At 52.2% G+C, this 17,841-nt stretch overlaps 2 protein-coding genes across 2 annotated transcripts; both read left to right on the top strand.

Moving 5' to 3' along the window:
* Positions 1-1,731: 1,731 nt before the first annotated feature.
* KLK9 (kallikrein related peptidase 9) lies at positions 1,732-8,143 on the top strand. The gene is made up of 5 exons (XM_012094666.4): positions 1,732-1,798; positions 1,940-2,096; positions 4,581-4,846; positions 6,619-6,755; positions 7,386-8,143. The coding sequence occupies exons 1-5, from the start codon at positions 1,756-1,758 to the stop codon at positions 7,536-7,538; spliced, it is 756 nt and encodes a 251-aa protein (XP_011950056.2). The 5' UTR covers positions 1,732-1,755; the 3' UTR covers positions 7,539-8,143.
* Positions 8,144-9,649: 1,506 nt separating this feature from the next.
* Positions 9,650-15,425, top strand: KLK8 (kallikrein related peptidase 8). The gene is made up of 6 exons (XM_004015397.5): positions 9,650-9,725; positions 10,145-10,222; positions 10,676-10,835; positions 11,023-11,282; positions 13,169-13,302; positions 15,218-15,425. The coding sequence occupies exons 2-6, from the start codon at positions 10,153-10,155 to the stop codon at positions 15,371-15,373; spliced, it is 780 nt and encodes a 259-aa protein (XP_004015446.1). The 5' UTR covers positions 9,650-9,725; positions 10,145-10,152; the 3' UTR covers positions 15,374-15,425.
* Positions 15,426-17,841: the final 2,416 nt, after the last annotated feature.

Below are 17,841 nucleotides of genomic sequence, written 5' to 3'. Positions count from 1 at the left end.
AATGTTGACCCAGCTGCCAGCAAAGAGTAAATAGTCAAAAAAAAAGCTAGCTATCAAAATATTCTATAAAGCAGTTAGTATGGCACTTAGCACATAGTAGGTATTCAGTCTCTGGTCTCAAGGACCTCCCAGCCTGCAGAGAATAAAGGCAACTGCAGTCGTGATGGAGGCAGCGCAGGGCTCTGTAGAAAGGGGACAGGCATGTTTTTTGAATGCCTACCACTGTTGTGCTTCATATATGTTAATCCTCCCACAACCCCAGTTATTATTGCTACTTAGTAGATGGAGCAACTGAGAGAGGTTCAGTGACTTGCCCAAGATCACACACTTAACAATTACCATCACTGAGGTTTGGACCCAAATGGTCCAGTTCCAGAGTCCATGCTCCAAACCACTACATCATGATGAAGTATACACATTCGAGGGAGCCCAGACCCAGTTTGATAATCAGTCTTACACCAACAGAAAGTCGAAGGGCCAGGGGGGAAGTGCCCAGTGTGGAAAAGATGTACTCTGCCTGGAGGAATCAGAGAAGGCTTCCTGGAGGAGGGGGCATTTAGGTTGGGTTGTGAAGGATGAGTAGGAGCTCACTACTAACAAGGATATGGAGAAAGACATTCACTCACTCAATTAACATCTCCTGAGGCCTCCCATGAGCCCACTCCTGAACAGGGTGATGCGGGGAACACAGAGATGAGTCGGATCTGGGCTTGGCTCTCAAGGGACTGCTCATCTGGTGAGAAGGAGGGATGGGGAGAGAGGCAAGGCACACGGGGTGACATGAAGAACACTGGAAAGATGGAGATGGGTGGAAAAGAAACAAGACCATGTTCTCAGGACTTAGCCAAGAGCTGGTGGTATTAATGGGAAAAGTGCTTAGTACCAGCTGGGTTGGGCACCTGGATCCTTGGGGTGGTAGAGATGTGGAAGCGGAAGTAGGTTATGACAAGAGTAGGTCAACCCAGACGGGATCATATTGCTCAACCTCCTGGGAGAGGCCTCTATCCTCGCGGGAAGGGGCCCAGGTCCCCGTGGCAGGGAGGGTTCTGTGGGTGTGCAGGTCCCTTTGTAGTCTCTGCCAGGCCAGGCAGTGTTTCTGTCTCTTTTTCTTTTTCTCACCTGCATCCTTCAGTGTCTTTGTCTCCCTGTTTTTTTTTGTTTTTTTGTTTTTTCTTTCTCCCTCTTTCCCTACCTCACCCCCATCCTGCCGGGTGGTTTGCCTTCTTCCCTCTGAGTCCTGATTCTTTCTCCCACTCCTAGCCTGATTCTTGGGAGGTCCTGCTAGGGAATGCTCCAGCCTGCCCAGTGCATTGGTCCTAGCCCACTGCAACTTCATTCAAAATGAACTTGCTTCCACCCTAGGACTCCGCCTTAGGGACCTTCCTCCTTTCTCTCTTCCTCCTCCAGGCCACAGAATATCCTGCAACCAGATGCTGCCACCCTGAAGTCAGGGTGAATCAGGGCTGCCCTTTCTGGAAAGCCCACTTGAGAAGGACAGTCTCACCCAGGGCCCCTCCCCCATTGCGCCAGACCCCTGATGCTGCCAGCCCCTGGCTCATCCTGACGAAGGGTCTACCGGTGCGGTCTGCCTCCCCACGGCCCCCAGTCAAGGCCCCTGGGCTTCCCCCTCCTTCCCGGGACATGTCCCAACCCAGATTAATCATGGGGCGGCCCCAAGGAGGAAGACAGCATGGCTTACCATAAAGAAGCAGGGCCACTGAGCACAGGCTCGAAGATCCAGGCACCGCAGAGGCCATGAGGCTGGCATTCCTCTGTGCTCTGCTTTCACTCCTGGGAGGTGAGGTTCCCTCCATCATGCTCCCCTCCGTGGCCCACCCCCCCCCCGGGACCCTTCCATCAGGCCCTCTGTCCAGCGTCTCTCCCCGAGCCCTCCCACCTGGCTCTCCGATAACCCTTCTGCCTCCCATCCCCACCCCAGGGCAGGGCTGGGCAGACACCCGAGCCATCGGGGCCAAGGAATGTCGCCCCAACTCGCAGCCCTGGCAGGCTGGGCTGTTCCACCTCACCCATCTCTTCTGCGGGGCGACCCTCATCAGTGACCGCTGGCTGCTCACAGCTGCCCACTGCCGCAAACGGTGAGTAACCCAGAGGGGGCTGGAGGTCAGGAAAGAGAGAGAGGGCTGGCGACCTCTGTAGAGGAGGGAGGGAGCCATGGGCAGGAAGGGCCAAGCCTCCACTTCTGTTCCCCAAAGTTCAACTCCTCGAATGACACAGAGCTGACTCTGAATCCTAGCATCCCAAAGAACCTGGTCCTCAGGGTGTAGATTTTGAAACTTTGACTTTTAGATGAGCTTCCCTGAAGGCTCACACGGTAAAGAATCTGCCTGCAAAGCAGGAGACCTGGTTCGATCCCTGGGTCGGGAAGATCCCCTGGAGAAGGGAAGGCAACCCACTCCAGTATTCTTGCCTGGAGAATTCCATGGACAGAGGAGCCTGGTGGGCTACAGTCCATGGGGTTGCAGAGTTGGACATTACTGATCATCTTCACTCACTCAGACTCCTAGACGCCTAGACTCTGACCTGGAGAAATCCAGAGCTGTACATTCCTAAAATCTTGCATCCAGATTTTACACTCATGTACGTAAGTAATTACATTAGTGATGTTGCTGAATTGGAGAAACGTAGATTCAGGGACAGGTAGAAGCTGAGTAGTTTGGAGCAGCACTATCCAATGGAAATAGAACCCTAACCATGTAGGAAAGTTTAAGTTTTCTAGCAGACACACCAAAAAAAAAAAAGAGTAAAACTAATTTTAATAATAGATTTAACTTGCCATACTCAAAATGTTATTTCAACATGTAATCAATTTTAAATACTTATGAAGGACATAGTTTAGTCTTTTTTTTTTTTTTAATACTAAGTCTTTGAAACCAGGCTTGCATTTTACAAGTATGTTGCATCTCCGTTTGGACTAGTCGCATTTAAGCACTCAATCACTGTGTCAGATAGCACAACCCTAGGATCTTAGATTCAAAGTGTTCTAGCTAGCTAGGTTCATGGAGTAGGGAAGCTTATAGTCTGAATTACAGTGTCCTAGAATACTGTGGCTTGTAAATTCTAGAATCTTGAACCAAGAGAATTCTAGAAACTTATGTTTATACATGTCTAGAATCTGGTGGATTTACTATTCCTGCATGCTATCATTCAAGATTTCTAAACTCCCCAACGTGTTAACCAAGAGAATTCTAGAGTTTCAAACTATTTGAAACCTAAATTCTTACACTTGTAAAAATCAAAGATTTCTAGATTTCTAGAATGATGAAATTCTAGTTTTACTGTCCCAGAATATTAGAACCCTAGGTTTTTATGTCCTAGATTTAATTCAGATAATTTAAAAATCTTAGACTTTTTGATTCAGGGAAATCAAAAGCATTAGAATCACAAATTCTTAAGATACTAGGGCTTGAGCCTCATAGAATTCTAAAACTGTGGGTTTCCAGGGTATTAGAACCTTAGAGTTTTAGAATCTTAGATTCTGGGCATTCTGATAGAATTCTGGAATCTACCTGATGCAGAAATCCTTTTTATATTATCTGGGGAAAGGAGCCGTGACTCCTGTTGGATATTTTCCCTCTAGAATGAAGCCTAGGCGCCACCGAGGCTGCTCTGTGAGAATTTCCCATCATACATCACTCCATGCTGGAGCCTCTTTAGCTCAGGCCTGTACATCAGGCTAGGAAAACAAGGGCCACATTTCAGTACCAGAGACAGAGGGGAGAAGCAGAAACATGGAGGAGCAGGAGATTCAGGAGCAGGGACAAGTCGGGGCTGCAGGATGGGGTCGGGACTGACTTCCCAGACACAGAAACCAAGGCCACAGTGTGACAGAGAGGGAGAAGGCAGAACTAACACCTTACGTTCCTCAAAGCCTGAGTTCTCAGTCATTAGCCTGGTCCCTAATGTCAGAGGTCAGGCATTGGGCGATGGACATGTAGACACCCTGAGGGTCCCTGGCTGTTCAGGGCAGGAACCCAGAGCAGAGCAAGTGGGTTCTGCCATTGCAGGGAGAGGGTCTGAGACCAGATTTCAGGAAGAAGTGCATTGAGAGATCAGGGATGTAGCCGACAGGAAAAGTCTGAGGCCGCAAATGAGCCTAGCTTGGGGATTTTCCATATCCCACCCTTTCCACATACACACACAGCGCCACTCCCCACAGAAGCCACCAGACCTGTGGGTGCAGGTTGTGGGGCTGTGGTTGTGTGGTGGGCGGAGGCCTCACCTGCCTCCATGGTTCCAGGGGACCCAGGTCACCACTGAGGCTCCAGGTGGGGCAGAGAGGAAGGTGGTTTACTTGACATGGGGCTAGGAAGAGGTGTGAGCTTTGGCGGAAAGCTACGAAGGTAGAGGCAAAGGGTTGGAGTGGGAAGCAGGGGCCCAGAGAGGGTGTGTGCCTTGCTTAAAGTCACACAGCCCTGTGGGTCACCGACAGGTGACAGGGACCCAGAGAGGGTGTGTGGCTTGCGGAGTCACACAGCATCCTGGTGGTCAGAATAAAGAGGATCAGGGCCGAGAAGACACCTCGCCTTCTCCCACCTTGACCTCTGACACCTGTCCAACAGGTATCTGTGGGTCCGCCTCGGGGAGCACCACCTCTGGAAATGGGAGGGTCCGGAGCAGCTGTTCCGGGCCACAGACTTCTTCCCTCACCCTGGGTTCAACCAGGACCTCACTGCCCAGGACCACAACAATGACATCATGTTGGTTCGTCTGCCCCGGAAGGCACATCTAGGCCCTGCCGTGCAGCCCCTCAACCTCAGCCAGACCTGCGTCTCCCCAGGCACCCAGTGCCTCATCTCAGGCTGGGGGGCCGTGTCTAGTCCTAAGGGTACAGCCTTGCCCACTGAAGACACCCTGATGTCTCATGCCAGGGGTCTGAAGCCCCTCTCTGCCTGTCTCTGCTTTTTCACCTCTATGTTCTATCATCTATCTATGCATCCATTTATTTCATCAGATCTAAATGCTATGAATGATAAGATGCACCATTATCTTACAACCCACCAGGAATGAGAAAAAGAAAAACAGGTTTCAGCCATCCTTTTCCTACAAAATACACGGAAGTACCTATAACTGAAAGGGCCTGCTTGCAATTTTTTTCACTTATCTTCTTTTTTAAAAAATTTTATTCCTTCTTATTTATTTTTGGCAGCACTTGGTTTTTCTTGCTGTGCCAGGGCTTTCTCTAGTTGTGGCGAGCTGGGGCTCCTCTCTAACTGTGCTGTGCAGGCTTCTCTTGTTGCGAAGCGCAGGCTCTCGGGCACGTGGGTTCAGTGACTGCGGCTCGCAGGCTCTAGAGAGCCAGCCCAGAAGTTGTAGTGCATGGGCTTGGCTGCCCCACAACAAGTGGAATCTTCCCAGAGCAGGGATCAAACCCGTGTTCCCTGCACTGGCAGATGGGTTCATAACCAGTGGACCACCAGGGAAGTCCCCATCCATCCCTGTATGACATCATTTACTGGAAGGCACATCCTGATTTCAGAGATGTTTACTTGTGAAAATACGTGCATCTCAGAACTGAAATAAGGTCTATGTCACTCAGAGTCAGAAATCAGCACATCCATTAGTCAAATTTGGCTTCCCACGGCAGTACTGGCTTTCAAAGGGCCGTGAAAATAAACAAAAACAAAAACGTCGGTTTGTGGCTGCTAACAGTTAAAACCTGAGCAATGTGATATAAAAGCCAAGTTTCTTGATTTGCTTGAAAAATTCAAAACTGACAATGCTGGGTCCGTATTTCTAAAATAACGACCGCTGTTGGGCAGAATTCGGCAGAATTCAGTGGAGGCTGTGCCCTTCAGACAACACGTTTCTCCCCCAAGAACCGCTGTTTCCCTAGACAGCCCCTACCCCACTTCCCCATCTCTAGTCTCTCCGCGTCTTTGTCTCAGTCTCCAGCGACAGCCATCTCACTGTAAATGTCTCCTCCCCTTGATCTCACTACTTTCTCGCTGGATGTCTCTTGGTCTCTTTCTTTCTTTATTAAAGAAATCTTTTTATTCTATTTGTTTCTGTCGCTGCATGTGGGCGTTCTCTGGTTTCAGAGAGAGGGGAGTTAGTTACCCTGCAGCTATGGTGTTCAGGCTTCTGATTGTGGTGGCTGATCCAGGCAAAGCCTGGGCTCCAGAGCCTGTGGTCTTCAGTAGTTGCAGCATGCGGGATCTAGTTCCCTGCAGGGATAGACCCTGGGCCCCCTGAACTGGGAATGTGAAGTCTCAGCCAACTGGACCACCAGGGAATTCCCACCTCTGAGTCTGTTTCTCCCTATTTCTTCATTGCCTCCTCTGAGAATCCTCTTTCCCCTTCAGTGGTCTATCTTCCCATCAAGGTCCCTCTTTTTCTCTGTGTGAGTTTTATACATATCTCTTATCTCTTGGCTCTCTGCGTCTTTCTTTCTTTCTTTCTCTCTCTTCGGCCCTCTCCACTTGGTCTCCATCTGTTTCTCCTCCACGCTGTGATTCTGTTGCTTTCTCACTTGTTCCTGTCTTGGAGAGTCTCGGGCTGTGGCACGGTGGGTCTGCCTTGGGAAATCGGGGGAGGGGGGCGGTGCTGAGTTGAGATGGAAACAGCTGCTGACCTTTCACGGACCTGCTTTCCCCACAGTGGAGTACCCACTGACGCTGCGGTGTGCCAACATCAGCATCCTGGAGCCCCGACTCTGCCGCCGGGCGTATCCAGGCCACATCTCCGACAGCATGCTCTGTGCAGGCCTGTGGGAGGGGGGCCGGGGCTCCTGCCAGGTGAGACTGCTCTGGGAAGGACAGCGGTGGGCATCCTGCAGCAGCTCTAGGGTCCTGGTGGAGAAGGCAGTTGGAGCCCCAGACTTCCTAGAACCGAGCATGGAAGGATCTGGGATACCTGGGTCCTGAGAAGGGCAGTGGGGGGTGGCCAGTCCTGCCAGGATTCCTGGGCCTAAAAGAGGAAGGCACTGGGGGTTGGACTCTATGTCCTGGGAGAAGAGGGTTAGGATCCACGATGCTAGGTCCTTGGGGGAGGTGGAGGCCATGAGATTTTACTCCTGCGTCTACGGCCTTCCCGGGTGGTTCAGCGTAAAGAATCTGCCTGTCAAAGCAGAAGACACAGGAGACGTGGGTTCCATCCCTGGGTGGGGAAGATCCCCTCCAGGAGGAAATGGCAACCCGCTCCAGTATTCTTGCTGGGAAAATTCCATGTACAGAGGAGCCTGGCGGGCTACAGCCCATGGGGTCACAAAGCGGTTGGACAAGACTGAGGGAGGAGGGACTGGAGACCAGGATGCCTGGGTACTGGAGGAGAAGGGAACTGGAAGCTTCCTCGGAGGGAGCAAATGCCTTGTGTCAGGTCCTGAGTAGATCGGCCTAACAGTTTCTCTGCTCTTGTTCCGCGTGCAGGGTGACTCTGGGGGCCCCCTGGTTTGCAACGGGACCCTGGCCGGTGTAGTGTCTGGGGGCTCGGAACCCTGCTCCAGGCCCCGGCGCCCTGCCGTCTATACAAGTGTGTGCCACTACCTGGACTGGATTCAAGAAACCATGGAGGACAACTGAGCCCTCGCGCCTTGGATGACCGGAAGAGGAGGGTGGGGCAGGGCAGGTGGATTTGCAAGACTCCAGTCTCAACGGTCTAAGCCCCTGGCCTCTGCTGGCCTGGAGACGACTTCTGGATATTCAAGTTCCCAGTTTCTGGATATTCAGACCTGGGTTTCCGCGTGAACTGTATAGCTGCCCCCCAGTTGAAAGGAGCGGGAAGACACTTCCGCCCTTCTTGGCCGCATCTCTGAGTTACCAGGAACTGGCACCGCCCCCATAAAATAGCGTTCCCTGCGGTCTACCTCGGGAAAGACATCTACTAAACAGCTTCAGGTGCTTTCCTGGTGGCTCAGTAGTAGAGAATCTGCCTGCCAATGCGGGAGACGCGGGTTCGATCCCTACCCTGGTAAGAAGAATCCCACGTGCCCGGGATTAACCAAAGTTCCGGAACCACAACTACTGCGCCTGCGCTCTGGAGTCCAGGGCCTACAACTGCTGAGCCCACTGCGTCCACTGCAGCTACAGAAGCTGGGGCACCGAGAGCCCGGGCTCCACAACAGGAGAAAAGCCCAGGCAGCAAGGAGAATCCAGCACAGCCCCAAATAAATAAGTTAATTAATAAATAGCGTCTCCCTCCAGAGCTTTGTCCAATGAGATTTCCCCTTACGGCCCCACCTCCTTCGCTAGCGACCCCGCCTTACTGGAGGGTCCCTTCCCCACGTGGAACTCAAGCAGTGGGTCAGTCTCTGCCTACTCCCACCATCCTGCACCATGGCCCCTTCCTGGGCGTGTCCAGGGTGTTCATCCTGGCGGGGACCGACCGAGAGGAGAGAAGCTGGGAGAGGCTCTCAGTCCCCGCCGATCTAAGGGACAATTTTGCATTAAACGTGCGGAGTCCGGCCTTCCTTCTGCCGGTTTTGTAGGATAAAAGATGGGCATCGGGTGGGCGATGGACGGCAGAGAGGGAACACGGCCGCTGCGTTGCGATTCCCCATAAGCCCTGAGTTCAGTTCAGTTCAGTTGCTCAGTTGTGTCCGACTCTTTGCGACCCCATGAATCGCAGCACACCAGGCCTCCCTGTCCATCACCAACTCCCAGAGTTCACTCAAACTCATGTCCATCGAGTCAGTGATGCCACCCAGCCATCTCATCCTCTGTTGTCCGCTTCTCCTCCTGCCCCCAATCCTTCCCAGCAGCAGGGTCTTTTCCAATGAGTCAACTCTTCGCATGAGGTGGCCAAAGTATTGGAGTTTCAGCTTCAGCATCAGTCCTTCCAATGAACACCCAGGACTGGTCTCCTTTAGGATGGACTGGTTGGATCTCCTTGCAGTCCAAAGGACTCTCAAGAGTCTTCTCCAACACCACAGTTCAAAAGCATCAATTCTTGGGTGCTCAGCTTTCTTCACAGTCCAACTCTCACATACATGACTACTGGAAAACCATAGCCTTGACTAGACGGACCTTTGTTGGCAAAGTAATGTCTCTGCTTTCTAGTATGCTGTCTAGGTTGGTCATAACTTTCCTTCCAAGGAGTAAGCGTCTTTTAATTTCATGGCTGCCCGGAGTAGGTCCTGCCTAAGTCTAGCTCCATCAGCGCTATTGCAGCAAGGCTCCTGGGCTCTGCTTGGGCCGGTCCCGTCGCCCCCAGGGGAAGGGGAAACCAGGTCACAGCGCCTCCCAAACCTGCCTTCCCGGAATCTGGACCTCGCAGGGGGCAGCCAGCGGGCGGGGCGCTCCGCCCTCAGAAGTTGGGACCCAGAAAACGGGCTTGACTCCCATTCGGGTGCACCCTCCTCCCACAAAAACCCAGTCTCCGAATCTCTCCTTCCAAAAAAATTAACAGTAAGAATTCAGCCTCCAGCCGCTCCTCCCTCAGCTCCAGGAGTCTGGGCTCCCATTCCTTTCTGATTCAGATCCAGGAGTCACAGTACTAACCTCCTTCCCTCCCAGACCTCAAGAGTTGGAGATTCCAGCCCCTCCTCCCTCAAGATTTCCCGTTTAGGCCCCCAGCCTCTCCTCAGCCGTACCCAGGGTTCCAGTTCCTCGGTGCTCTGCCGGCTCCGGGTGGGAGGAGTCGGAGCTGGAGGCGGGCCGTTCCAGTTAAAAGGCTCCAGGATCTTGTACCAGGCACGCAGAGCTGAAGTACTGGGAGCTCTTCCTCTGGGTCCAAATCAGTAGGTGACCCCGCCCCCTGAATTCTATAAGGTGAGATGCCAAAGTTCTCAGGCACAGGGTATCAGACCCCCGTCCCCTACCCCAGAGCCTCAGCTCCCTTCCTCCTTGGAGACCCAGCAATCAGCACCCCAGCCCCATGCTCTCCAAGACTTAGGAGTCTCAGCTCCCAATTGGCTCTTCCTTCAGACTCAGGAGTCGGAGACCCTGACTGCCTCCTTCCTTGGAATGTGGGAATCCAACCCCTTGGGCTCCCAGCAACTCAGATTCAGCAATCTGGAGCCCCATCTCACTCTTCTTCAGAACCAAGACTCTGGGTCCTCAGCTCCTGCTTCCTGCAAGACCCAGAAGGATGGTCCAGGATCTTGCTTCTCCCCACCCCAATCCTGAGAGTACTAGGGTTTTGGTCTCCTCTTTCCTCCTCCGCTCAGCCCTGTCCTCTTGTCTCCCAGGCCCCACCATGGGACGTCCCTCACCTGCTGCAGTTTGGATCTGGATGCTCCTGCTCTTGCTGTCGGAATCCCGGGCAGGTGAGGGGGCCCAGAAGGCATCGGTGGAGCACATGAGCCTGGGGGAACACCGTGATGGTGGCTACGTGGGTGCCTGCGGCGGCCTGTGGGGAGATGGGAAGCGTGAGATGACATGTGGGAGTTCCTGTGGGGTGTCCAGAGGGTGGAGGCCTGGTACACGTGGCAGCTGGTAGGAATGTGTTCGTTTCTGCTGGGTATGCAGGAGCACACCAAAGCCAGCGAGGCTGCCTGCTGAAGGGCGCAGTTATTCACGAGAGTCTATGGGGCGGGTGCACGCAGGCTCAGGCGTGTGGCTCCGTGTTTGGTGACTCACGGCCTTCCACGAGTGTACGTGTGCATCTGTGCAGCAGCAAGTGCAAGCCGGGTGGCAGATGCCGGAGGAGGGTGTGTGTGTGTGTATCCGTTTGAACCCACCGTGTTTTCCTGCCCCAAACTTTTCCCTCCTGCCTCCAGGACACTTGAGGGCACAGGAGAGCAAGGTGCTGGAAGGGAAGGAGTGCAAGCCTCACTCTCAGCCATGGCAGACGGCCTTGTTCCAGGGTGTCCGGCTCATCTGCGGGGGTGTTCTTATAGACGACAACTGGGTTCTTACAGCAGCCCACTGTCAAAAAAAGTGAGTGGATTCCTGCAGCAGAGGTGGTGGAGAAAGAGCGGGCTGGGGCTCCTCTTGAGAAAGGGCGAGCTGGGGAGCGGGTCTCTGAGAATGGAAGTCTGAGAGAAGAGGGGACCTGGGTCTCAGAGAGGAGGGGGCTGGGAGCCCAGATTCCTGCCTGGGTGCCCAACCACCCCCATCATCACAGGAAATACACAGTCCGCGTGGGAGAGCACAGCCTGAAGAATAAGGATGAGTCAGAACAAGAGAGGGCCGTGGCTCAGTCCATCCCGCACCCCTGCTACAACAGCAGCAACAACGACCACAGCTATGACCTGATGCTCATTCAACTACGTGGCCGGGTACCCCTGGGGCCCAAAGTGAAGCCCATCAAGCTGGCGGATCACTGCCCTCAAGTTGGCCAGAAGTGCACCATCTCAGGCTGGGGCACTGTCACCAGCCCCCGAGGTAGTGGGAAGGAAAGGAGGAGCTGGTTGGCCCAGTGGACCCCAAGCCGTTGGCGACACTTAGCCTCTAGAGCAGATGAGGAAGGGAACATGATTGTGAGGTTGACAGTCATGGGCGGTCCACGTTAGAAACCTTCAGGACCAGAATACTGACAGGCATGATGGGGGAAAAGGAAACAGATTGTTTAATAGGGCTCAGAAAAGTGGATGGATGGAGGGATGAATAGTGGATGAGTGAATGCGTCCCTCCACCTTTAAGTTAGAGAGTTATGAGACTTTCTGTTGTACAGAAAGTCAAAGTGTTCGTTGCTAGTCGAGCCTGACTCTTTGTGACCCCATGGACTGTAGCCCACCAGGCTCCAGTGTCCGTGGAGTTCTCCAGGCAAGAATACTGGAGTGAGTAGCCATTCCCTTCTCCAGGGGATCTTTCTGACCCAGAGATTGAACCTGGGATTCATGCACTGGCAGGCAAATACTTTACCATCTGAACCACCAGGGAAGCCCTATTTTGTTGTTCAGAGTTTTATGTAACCTTCACAACAGACTTGGGATACAGGGACTCAGTGGCCCAGGAAAATAGGCTCCCTCTTCTCCATCCTGAACCCAAGATTCTGGCCCCAGATCCCGCCACACCCAGGGGTACGGGCCTTTTCTCCCCCAGGACGCTCAGTCTAGATCCTCAGCTCCCTCCTGTTTCTTGACTCAAGTCTGGACTCCACTGAGGTCCTTCCTCTGGGGCTTCAGAGTTCAGGGAGCCCTTAGCGCTGCTTCACAATGAAGAGATTGGGGCTCAGCTCAGAGGTGAAGCGATTTGCTAGGAAAGCAAAAATCAGGATTCAGGTCCCTGCCTGTCTGACTCCTAAGAAAACAATGGGCTGCTGTGGAAAGCTACCTGCTCATGAATCAGGCAAGTCAGTTCAAACCATGGTTCTGCCCCTTTTCTCTGGGCAAGTCCCTTCCCATCTCTTGACCTCAGTTTGCTCAGCTACAAAATGGGCATAATTATTCAATGGGTTTCTAAGCTCCACGAGGACTCAGATTATATCTGTTTTCTTCATTGTATGTTCCTAGTGTTCAGGGTGGTGACCGGGATACAGTATGTCTTCGGCAAACATTTGTTGAGGGAATGCATGGGTGAAAGAATGAATGGCTCTTCTTCCAAGAGCTCATGTGAGGATTAAATGAGATTCTGGGCATATAGCTTCTGGTACATAGAAGTACCAGGTAGAATTTTTCCCTCTGAAGTCTGTTTTTCAAAGGTTAATAAGAAAAACTAGTTCCACTGCCCATCATCTAATTCAGCACTTATTTTGTGAGCATCTGATATGCCCCAGGTATTGTACCATACAAAGCCTTGTGGAGTTGCATGCTAGGTTGAGGAATAGACGATAAACAAATACATATAAAATGAAATATTAGGTGGAGCCAAGTGCTATAATGGAATATTGTAGGGGGGAGGTGAGAGGAAAGGGAGTGATGGAGATGTGGTGTTGTAGTTAGAATAATCAGGGAAGGCTTCTAGGAAGAGGTGATATTTGGAAGAAGTAGGACCTAGCTGAGATGGAGGACTTGCTGGTCTGGGAGTGGGAAGATTGGAAAGATTCAGAGGTGTCACAGAGGGGTGCTTCCAGGTCCCCCTGTCATCCGACCCCTCATTTGAAAGGCAAGAAACAAACAGTAGGGTCCAAAGGTCCTTCTCTGGGTGGAGAAAAAGAAACAGCAGGGGCCATGGCTTTGTTTCCTGTGATGAGAGGAGAACGTGCCCTCCTGTGAGATGTCTCAGAAAGCCCTGTGCAGCTATGGGTGTACAGATGGGAGGTTAGATCCCGACAGGGATGGAGGGAAAGGATTGCTGTCTCTGGCAACTTACAACCTCTGCTCCCTCAGAGAATTTTCCTGACACTCTCAACTGTGCAGAAGTAAAAATCATTTCGCAGCATCAGTGTGAGAAAGCCTACCCAGGGCAAGTCACGGATAGCATGGTCTGTGCCAGCGACAGCAGTGGGGCTGACACATGCCAGGTGAGTGCCTTCGGAAACTCCCTCTTTTATTTATTTATTTTCGGCTGTGCTGGGTCTCCGTGGCTTTGCTCGGGCTTTCTCCAGTTGCAGCGAACTGGATGGGGTGTGTGTGTGGGGGGGGGGGGGCGTGGGTTCCTCTTCACTGAGGCGCAAGAGCCTCTCATTGCTCTCTTGTTGCCGAGCACAGACTCTAGGCGCGTGAACTCAGTAGTTGTGGCGCCCAGGCTTAGTTCCTCTGCAGCATGTGGGATCTTCCCGGGCCAGGGATCAAACCCGAGTCCCCTGCATTGGCAGGCAGATTCTTATCCACTGGGGCACTGGGGAAGTCCTGAAACTTCCTTCTTCCCTCACTCACCTTGCAGAGATGTGAGGCTTGGCAGTGGGGTGATCCCAAAGAGTCAGCACCCCTGTCTCTACAGAGTGGGAAGCGAGTTCAGAAGAGGCACACTCTCCCTGCAGGCTGCACAGCGCAGGAATCAGAATAATTGAATCGGCCTTGCTGTTTCCTTGGGAACGCTTGCCAGCCGGGGAAGGTGCAGGGAGGGGTAGGGGATTAAAGGGAGGGAGAAGCTAAGTCCTTGAGGGATAAGCTCCCTGCCCTCCTTCCTACTGTTAGCACTTGGAGTTTGTGCAGACTTTAGATGAGCGTAGAGTGAGCTACTTTTCTCCAGGTCCTGACTGGGTTCCCTAGCATGGCTACCTTCTCCTATGACTGGTACCTTGGGGAGCAATGCTGTCCTCCCAACTGGCCAGAAGATGGCACCGTTGATTTCAGGGCTCCCTCAATGGGCTCCCCATCCTCAAGATGACACATCTTGGGCTTTGCCATTGATACAGAACTCTCTAGCCTACTGGCTTCAAGTTCAGTCCTCACGGCTCCACTTGGATTTGTCCCCACCCCTTCTGCTAAGGATTGGTCCCTGAAGACAGTGCTTCAGTGCTCCCTTTCCTATGGGCCAGGAATAGAATCATTCCCTTTCCTATTGGCCGAGAATAGAATCATTTCCATTAGATGCTGCTGTGGAAGCTAGTCTTTTCTGGCTGATTCTTTAGAGACAATAATGTCTTCCCACATACTCACCTTTTCCCCTTGGGTGTGTGTATATCCACAAGAACCCAGCTCCTTTCTCCTGTGTTTTGTAACTAGACGATCTCTTCCAGATTGGCCAGGAATTGTTGTTGTTACTGTTCAGTCGCTCAGCCATGTCCCACTCTTTGCGACCCCATGGACTGCAGCATGTCAGGCTCCCCTGTCCTTCACTATCTCCCAGAGTTTGCTCAAACTCATGTGTACTGAGTCGGTGATGCCATCCAACCATCTCATCCTCTATCATCCCCTTCTCCTGATGTCAGTCTTTCCCAGCATCAGGGTCTTTTCCAGTGAGTCAGCTCTTCTCATAAGGAGGCCAAAGTATGGAGGAGCTCAGTCTCCCCGATGCAATTGCTACTCTCTGCTCTGTGGATTGGACCCTCCAGAGAGCATTCTCTTCCCGCGTTGATCACGATTTCCTCCATTGCCTTTAGACATCCTGTCTGTATCCCCACACGTGGAAGCCCCACCCCTCTCTCTCACCATTGGTCCCAGGATACAGTGATCTTACGTCCGGGGAACCAATCACGTGAGAGAGCTGGTACAAATGCTGGTGTGTGTGTTTCCATTAGTTGCTCAGTCAGTCCGACTCTTTGTGATCCCGTGGGCTGTAGCCCCGCCAGCCTCCTCTGTCCAGGGGATTCACCAGGCAAGCATGCTGGAGTGGGTAGTGATCCCCTTCTGGGATCTTCCAGACCCAGGAATTGAACCCAGGTCTCCCACATTGTGGGCAGATTCTTTACCATCTGAGTCACCAGGGAAACCCATGATATGCTGGTAACAGTTGAGCAACTTAGGTGAAAATCTTCTATTCTCCCCTTCTAGGGAGATTCTGGGGGCCCGCTGGTGTGCAATGGCGTTCTCCAGGGCATCACATCGTGGGGCTCAGACCCCTGTGGGCGGCCTGAGAAACCTGGTGTCTACAGCAAAGTCTGCCACTCCTTGGACTGGATTAAGAAGACCATAGGCAGCAGGGGCTGATCCCCAGACAAGCTCTAAACCTCCCTCAATAAACTCACAGCATCAGCCTGGCTCCCTGCCTGTCTGTGCTTTGGCCTTCCTGGGAGGGGTGGAGGGGCAGAGGGTCTGCACCCTGGAGATGGAGAGATCAGAATCCCCATGGTCATTCCGCCCATCACCACTGTCCAAAATTGTTCCCCTCCCCCCTGCCCCTTTTTTTTTTTTTTTTTTTCTGGGAGGACTTGGAGAAATGGGAGGTTAGTTTCAGAGGAGAGAGAAGATGTAAGGATTTTCAGATGTCCAATGGACTGGCCTGAAAAAGACCATTAAAAGAGTTTCTGTTCGGTTTTTCTGAGCAGCTAAACTTACTAAGCTCTGGGGGGAGATGCTGTTGTTGTCCAGTCATTCAGTCTTGCCTGACTCTTTGCGACCCCATGGAGTGCAGTATGCCATGCTCCCCTTTCTTTTGCTGTCTCCTGGAGTTTGCTCAGATTCATGTCCAGTGAGTTGGTGATGCCATCCAACCATCTCATCCTCTGTCATCCCCTTCTCTTGTCCCCAGTCTTTCCCAGCATCAGGGTCTTTTCCAGTGAGTCAGCTCTTCCCATAAGGAGGCCAAAGTACTGGAGCTCCAGTCCTTCCAATGAATATTCAGGACTGATCTCCTTTAGGATTGACTGGTTTGATCTCCTTGCAGTCCAAGGGACTGTCAAGAGTCTTCTCCAACACCACAGCTTGAAAGCATCAATTCTTTGGTGCTCAGCCTTCTTTAGGGTCCAACTCTCACATCTGTACATGACTACTGGAAAAACCATAGCTCTGACTATGGGGAGATTTATCCTTATAAACTGTGAGATATGCAAAGTAGGGTCCAGGAAATATATGAATAGCTAACATATGCCCCCATGAGCATCCATGAGACTGAGGCAGCACAAAAGCTGGAAGGACCTATTTATGTCAAGGAGCTTTTGCATACAAGTGGCTAAGCCACAATTCAAACTGGCTGTATGCATACAGGGGGATTGGCTGGTTTAGGTGCTTAGGAGGGCCTTGGAGATGATTCACAGTATTAGAGGAAGTGACATGGATATCAGAGTCTCAAGTATCTGAGTTGACGTGTGTGTCTATGTGCTCAGTAACATCCGACTCTTTGTGACCCCATGAACTGTAACACCACCAGCCTTCTCCGTCCATGGAATTATCCATGGCAAGAATACTGGAGTGGGCTATTATTTCCTACTCCAGGATATCTTTCCAACGTAGGGTTCGAACCCACGTCTTTTGCGTCTCCTGCATTGGCAGGTGGGTTCTTTACCGCCAGCGCCACCTGGGAAGCCCACCTGAATTGGTGAGTTAAGTCAACCATCTCTCTGTCTCACTGTGACGATTTCTCTGTCTCTCTCCCTGCTGTCTCTGTCTCTGTCTCTCTCTCTCATACGTGTGGACTGTTTCTCATCTCGGCTCATCTCTTTTCTTCTCCCGTGGATCTCATTTCAGCCTCTATAGACAAATGTCTTCACACTCAGGGAACATAGTAGCCTCAGACAGCCCCAGTTCAGCAAACCCGGCAGAAACAAAGATCTCTTTTCTTCCAACATCTTAATATGAATCCCAGGGAAGAACTCTGATTGGTCCAGCTTGAGCTGAGCCCACCCAATGGATCGATCATTATTTCTAGGGAGGAAACCATGATCTTGACTTAACTGGGCCATGTGTCTATACCAATGGGTGGGAGGGTTTTGGAAAACTAGGATTGACGGTTTCACCAGAACTATATGCATGTGGGGGCAGCTTTCCAAAAGAAGTGGGGGGCTGATGTTGAAAAAAGCAGGGAAGGGAATCCCGGAATTCAGAAACAATGGGCTTTCAGAACCTAAGAAGCTGAATCAGAAAGTTCGAGGATGACAATGTCCGGGATGCCTTAGGGCAAGGCACAGCTTCAGGACAGCAAGGTTCCAGTGCTCACGTGTGACGGTGAGCCGGACGATGAGTCTTCAGGCAGAAGGCCAGGACATGAGTCTCAGGACAAGGGGAGCACGGAGCTGGGTGTCTGGGTGGGACTGAAGAGCAGGACTAAGTACAAAGGGCACGCACCAGAGGGCTGGGATTTCGGGCTCTGGACAATGTGGGGACGAGCATCGTGAATAAGTCCATGGGTTTCCCAGTTCATTTTGAGCCAAGAGAGGTTCTGAGCATAGATGATGGTGTCCCAGGGAAATTTCCTTGTCAGACTGGGTCTGTGTGACGGTGATGGCTGCATGTGTGCTAAGTCGCTCAGTCGTGTCCGACTCTTTTCGACTCCCTGGACCGTAGCCCGCCAGGCTCCTCTGTCCACGAGATTCTCCAGGTAAGAGTACCGGAGCGGGTTGCCACGCCCTCCTCCAGGGGACCTTCCCGACCCAGGGATCAAGCCTGTCTCTTCCGTCTCCTGCGTCAGCAGGCGGGTTCTTTACCACTAGCACCACCTAGGATACCTTGGGCAATCCTCA

This window comes from Ovis aries, chromosome 14 (genome assembly GCF_016772045.2).
Source record: "Ovis aries strain OAR_USU_Benz2616 breed Rambouillet chromosome 14, ARS-UI_Ramb_v3.0, whole genome shotgun sequence".
Classification (NCBI taxonomy): domain Eukaryota; kingdom Metazoa; phylum Chordata; class Mammalia; order Artiodactyla; family Bovidae; genus Ovis; species Ovis aries.
This window is presented reverse-complemented; position numbering and strand designations above follow the sequence as displayed.

Bases quoted from the DNA above. Each gene is read 5' to 3' on its own strand.
- KLK9 (XM_012094666.4), top strand. From the start codon at position 1,756: ATGAGGCTGGCATTCCTCTGTGCTCTGCTTTCACTCCTGGGAG. The intron at 2,097-4,580 runs GTGAGTAACCCA...CCTGTCCAACAG, and splicing joins GCTGCCCACTGCCGCAAACG to GTATCTGTGGGTCCGCCTCG. The intron at 6,756-7,385 runs GTGAGACTGCTC...TTCCGCGTGCAG, and splicing joins GGGGCCGGGGCTCCTGCCAG to GGTGACTCTGGGGGCCCCCT.
- KLK8 (XM_004015397.5), top strand. From the start codon at position 10,153: ATGGGACGTCCCTCACCTGCTGCAGTTTGGATCTGGATGCTCCTGCTC. The intron at 10,223-10,675 runs GTGAGGGGGCCC...TCCTGCCTCCAG, and splicing joins GCTGTCGGAATCCCGGGCAG to GACACTTGAGGGCACAGGAG. The intron at 11,283-13,168 runs GTAGTGGGAAGG...CTGCTCCCTCAG, and splicing joins CACTGTCACCAGCCCCCGAG to AGAATTTTCCTGACACTCTC.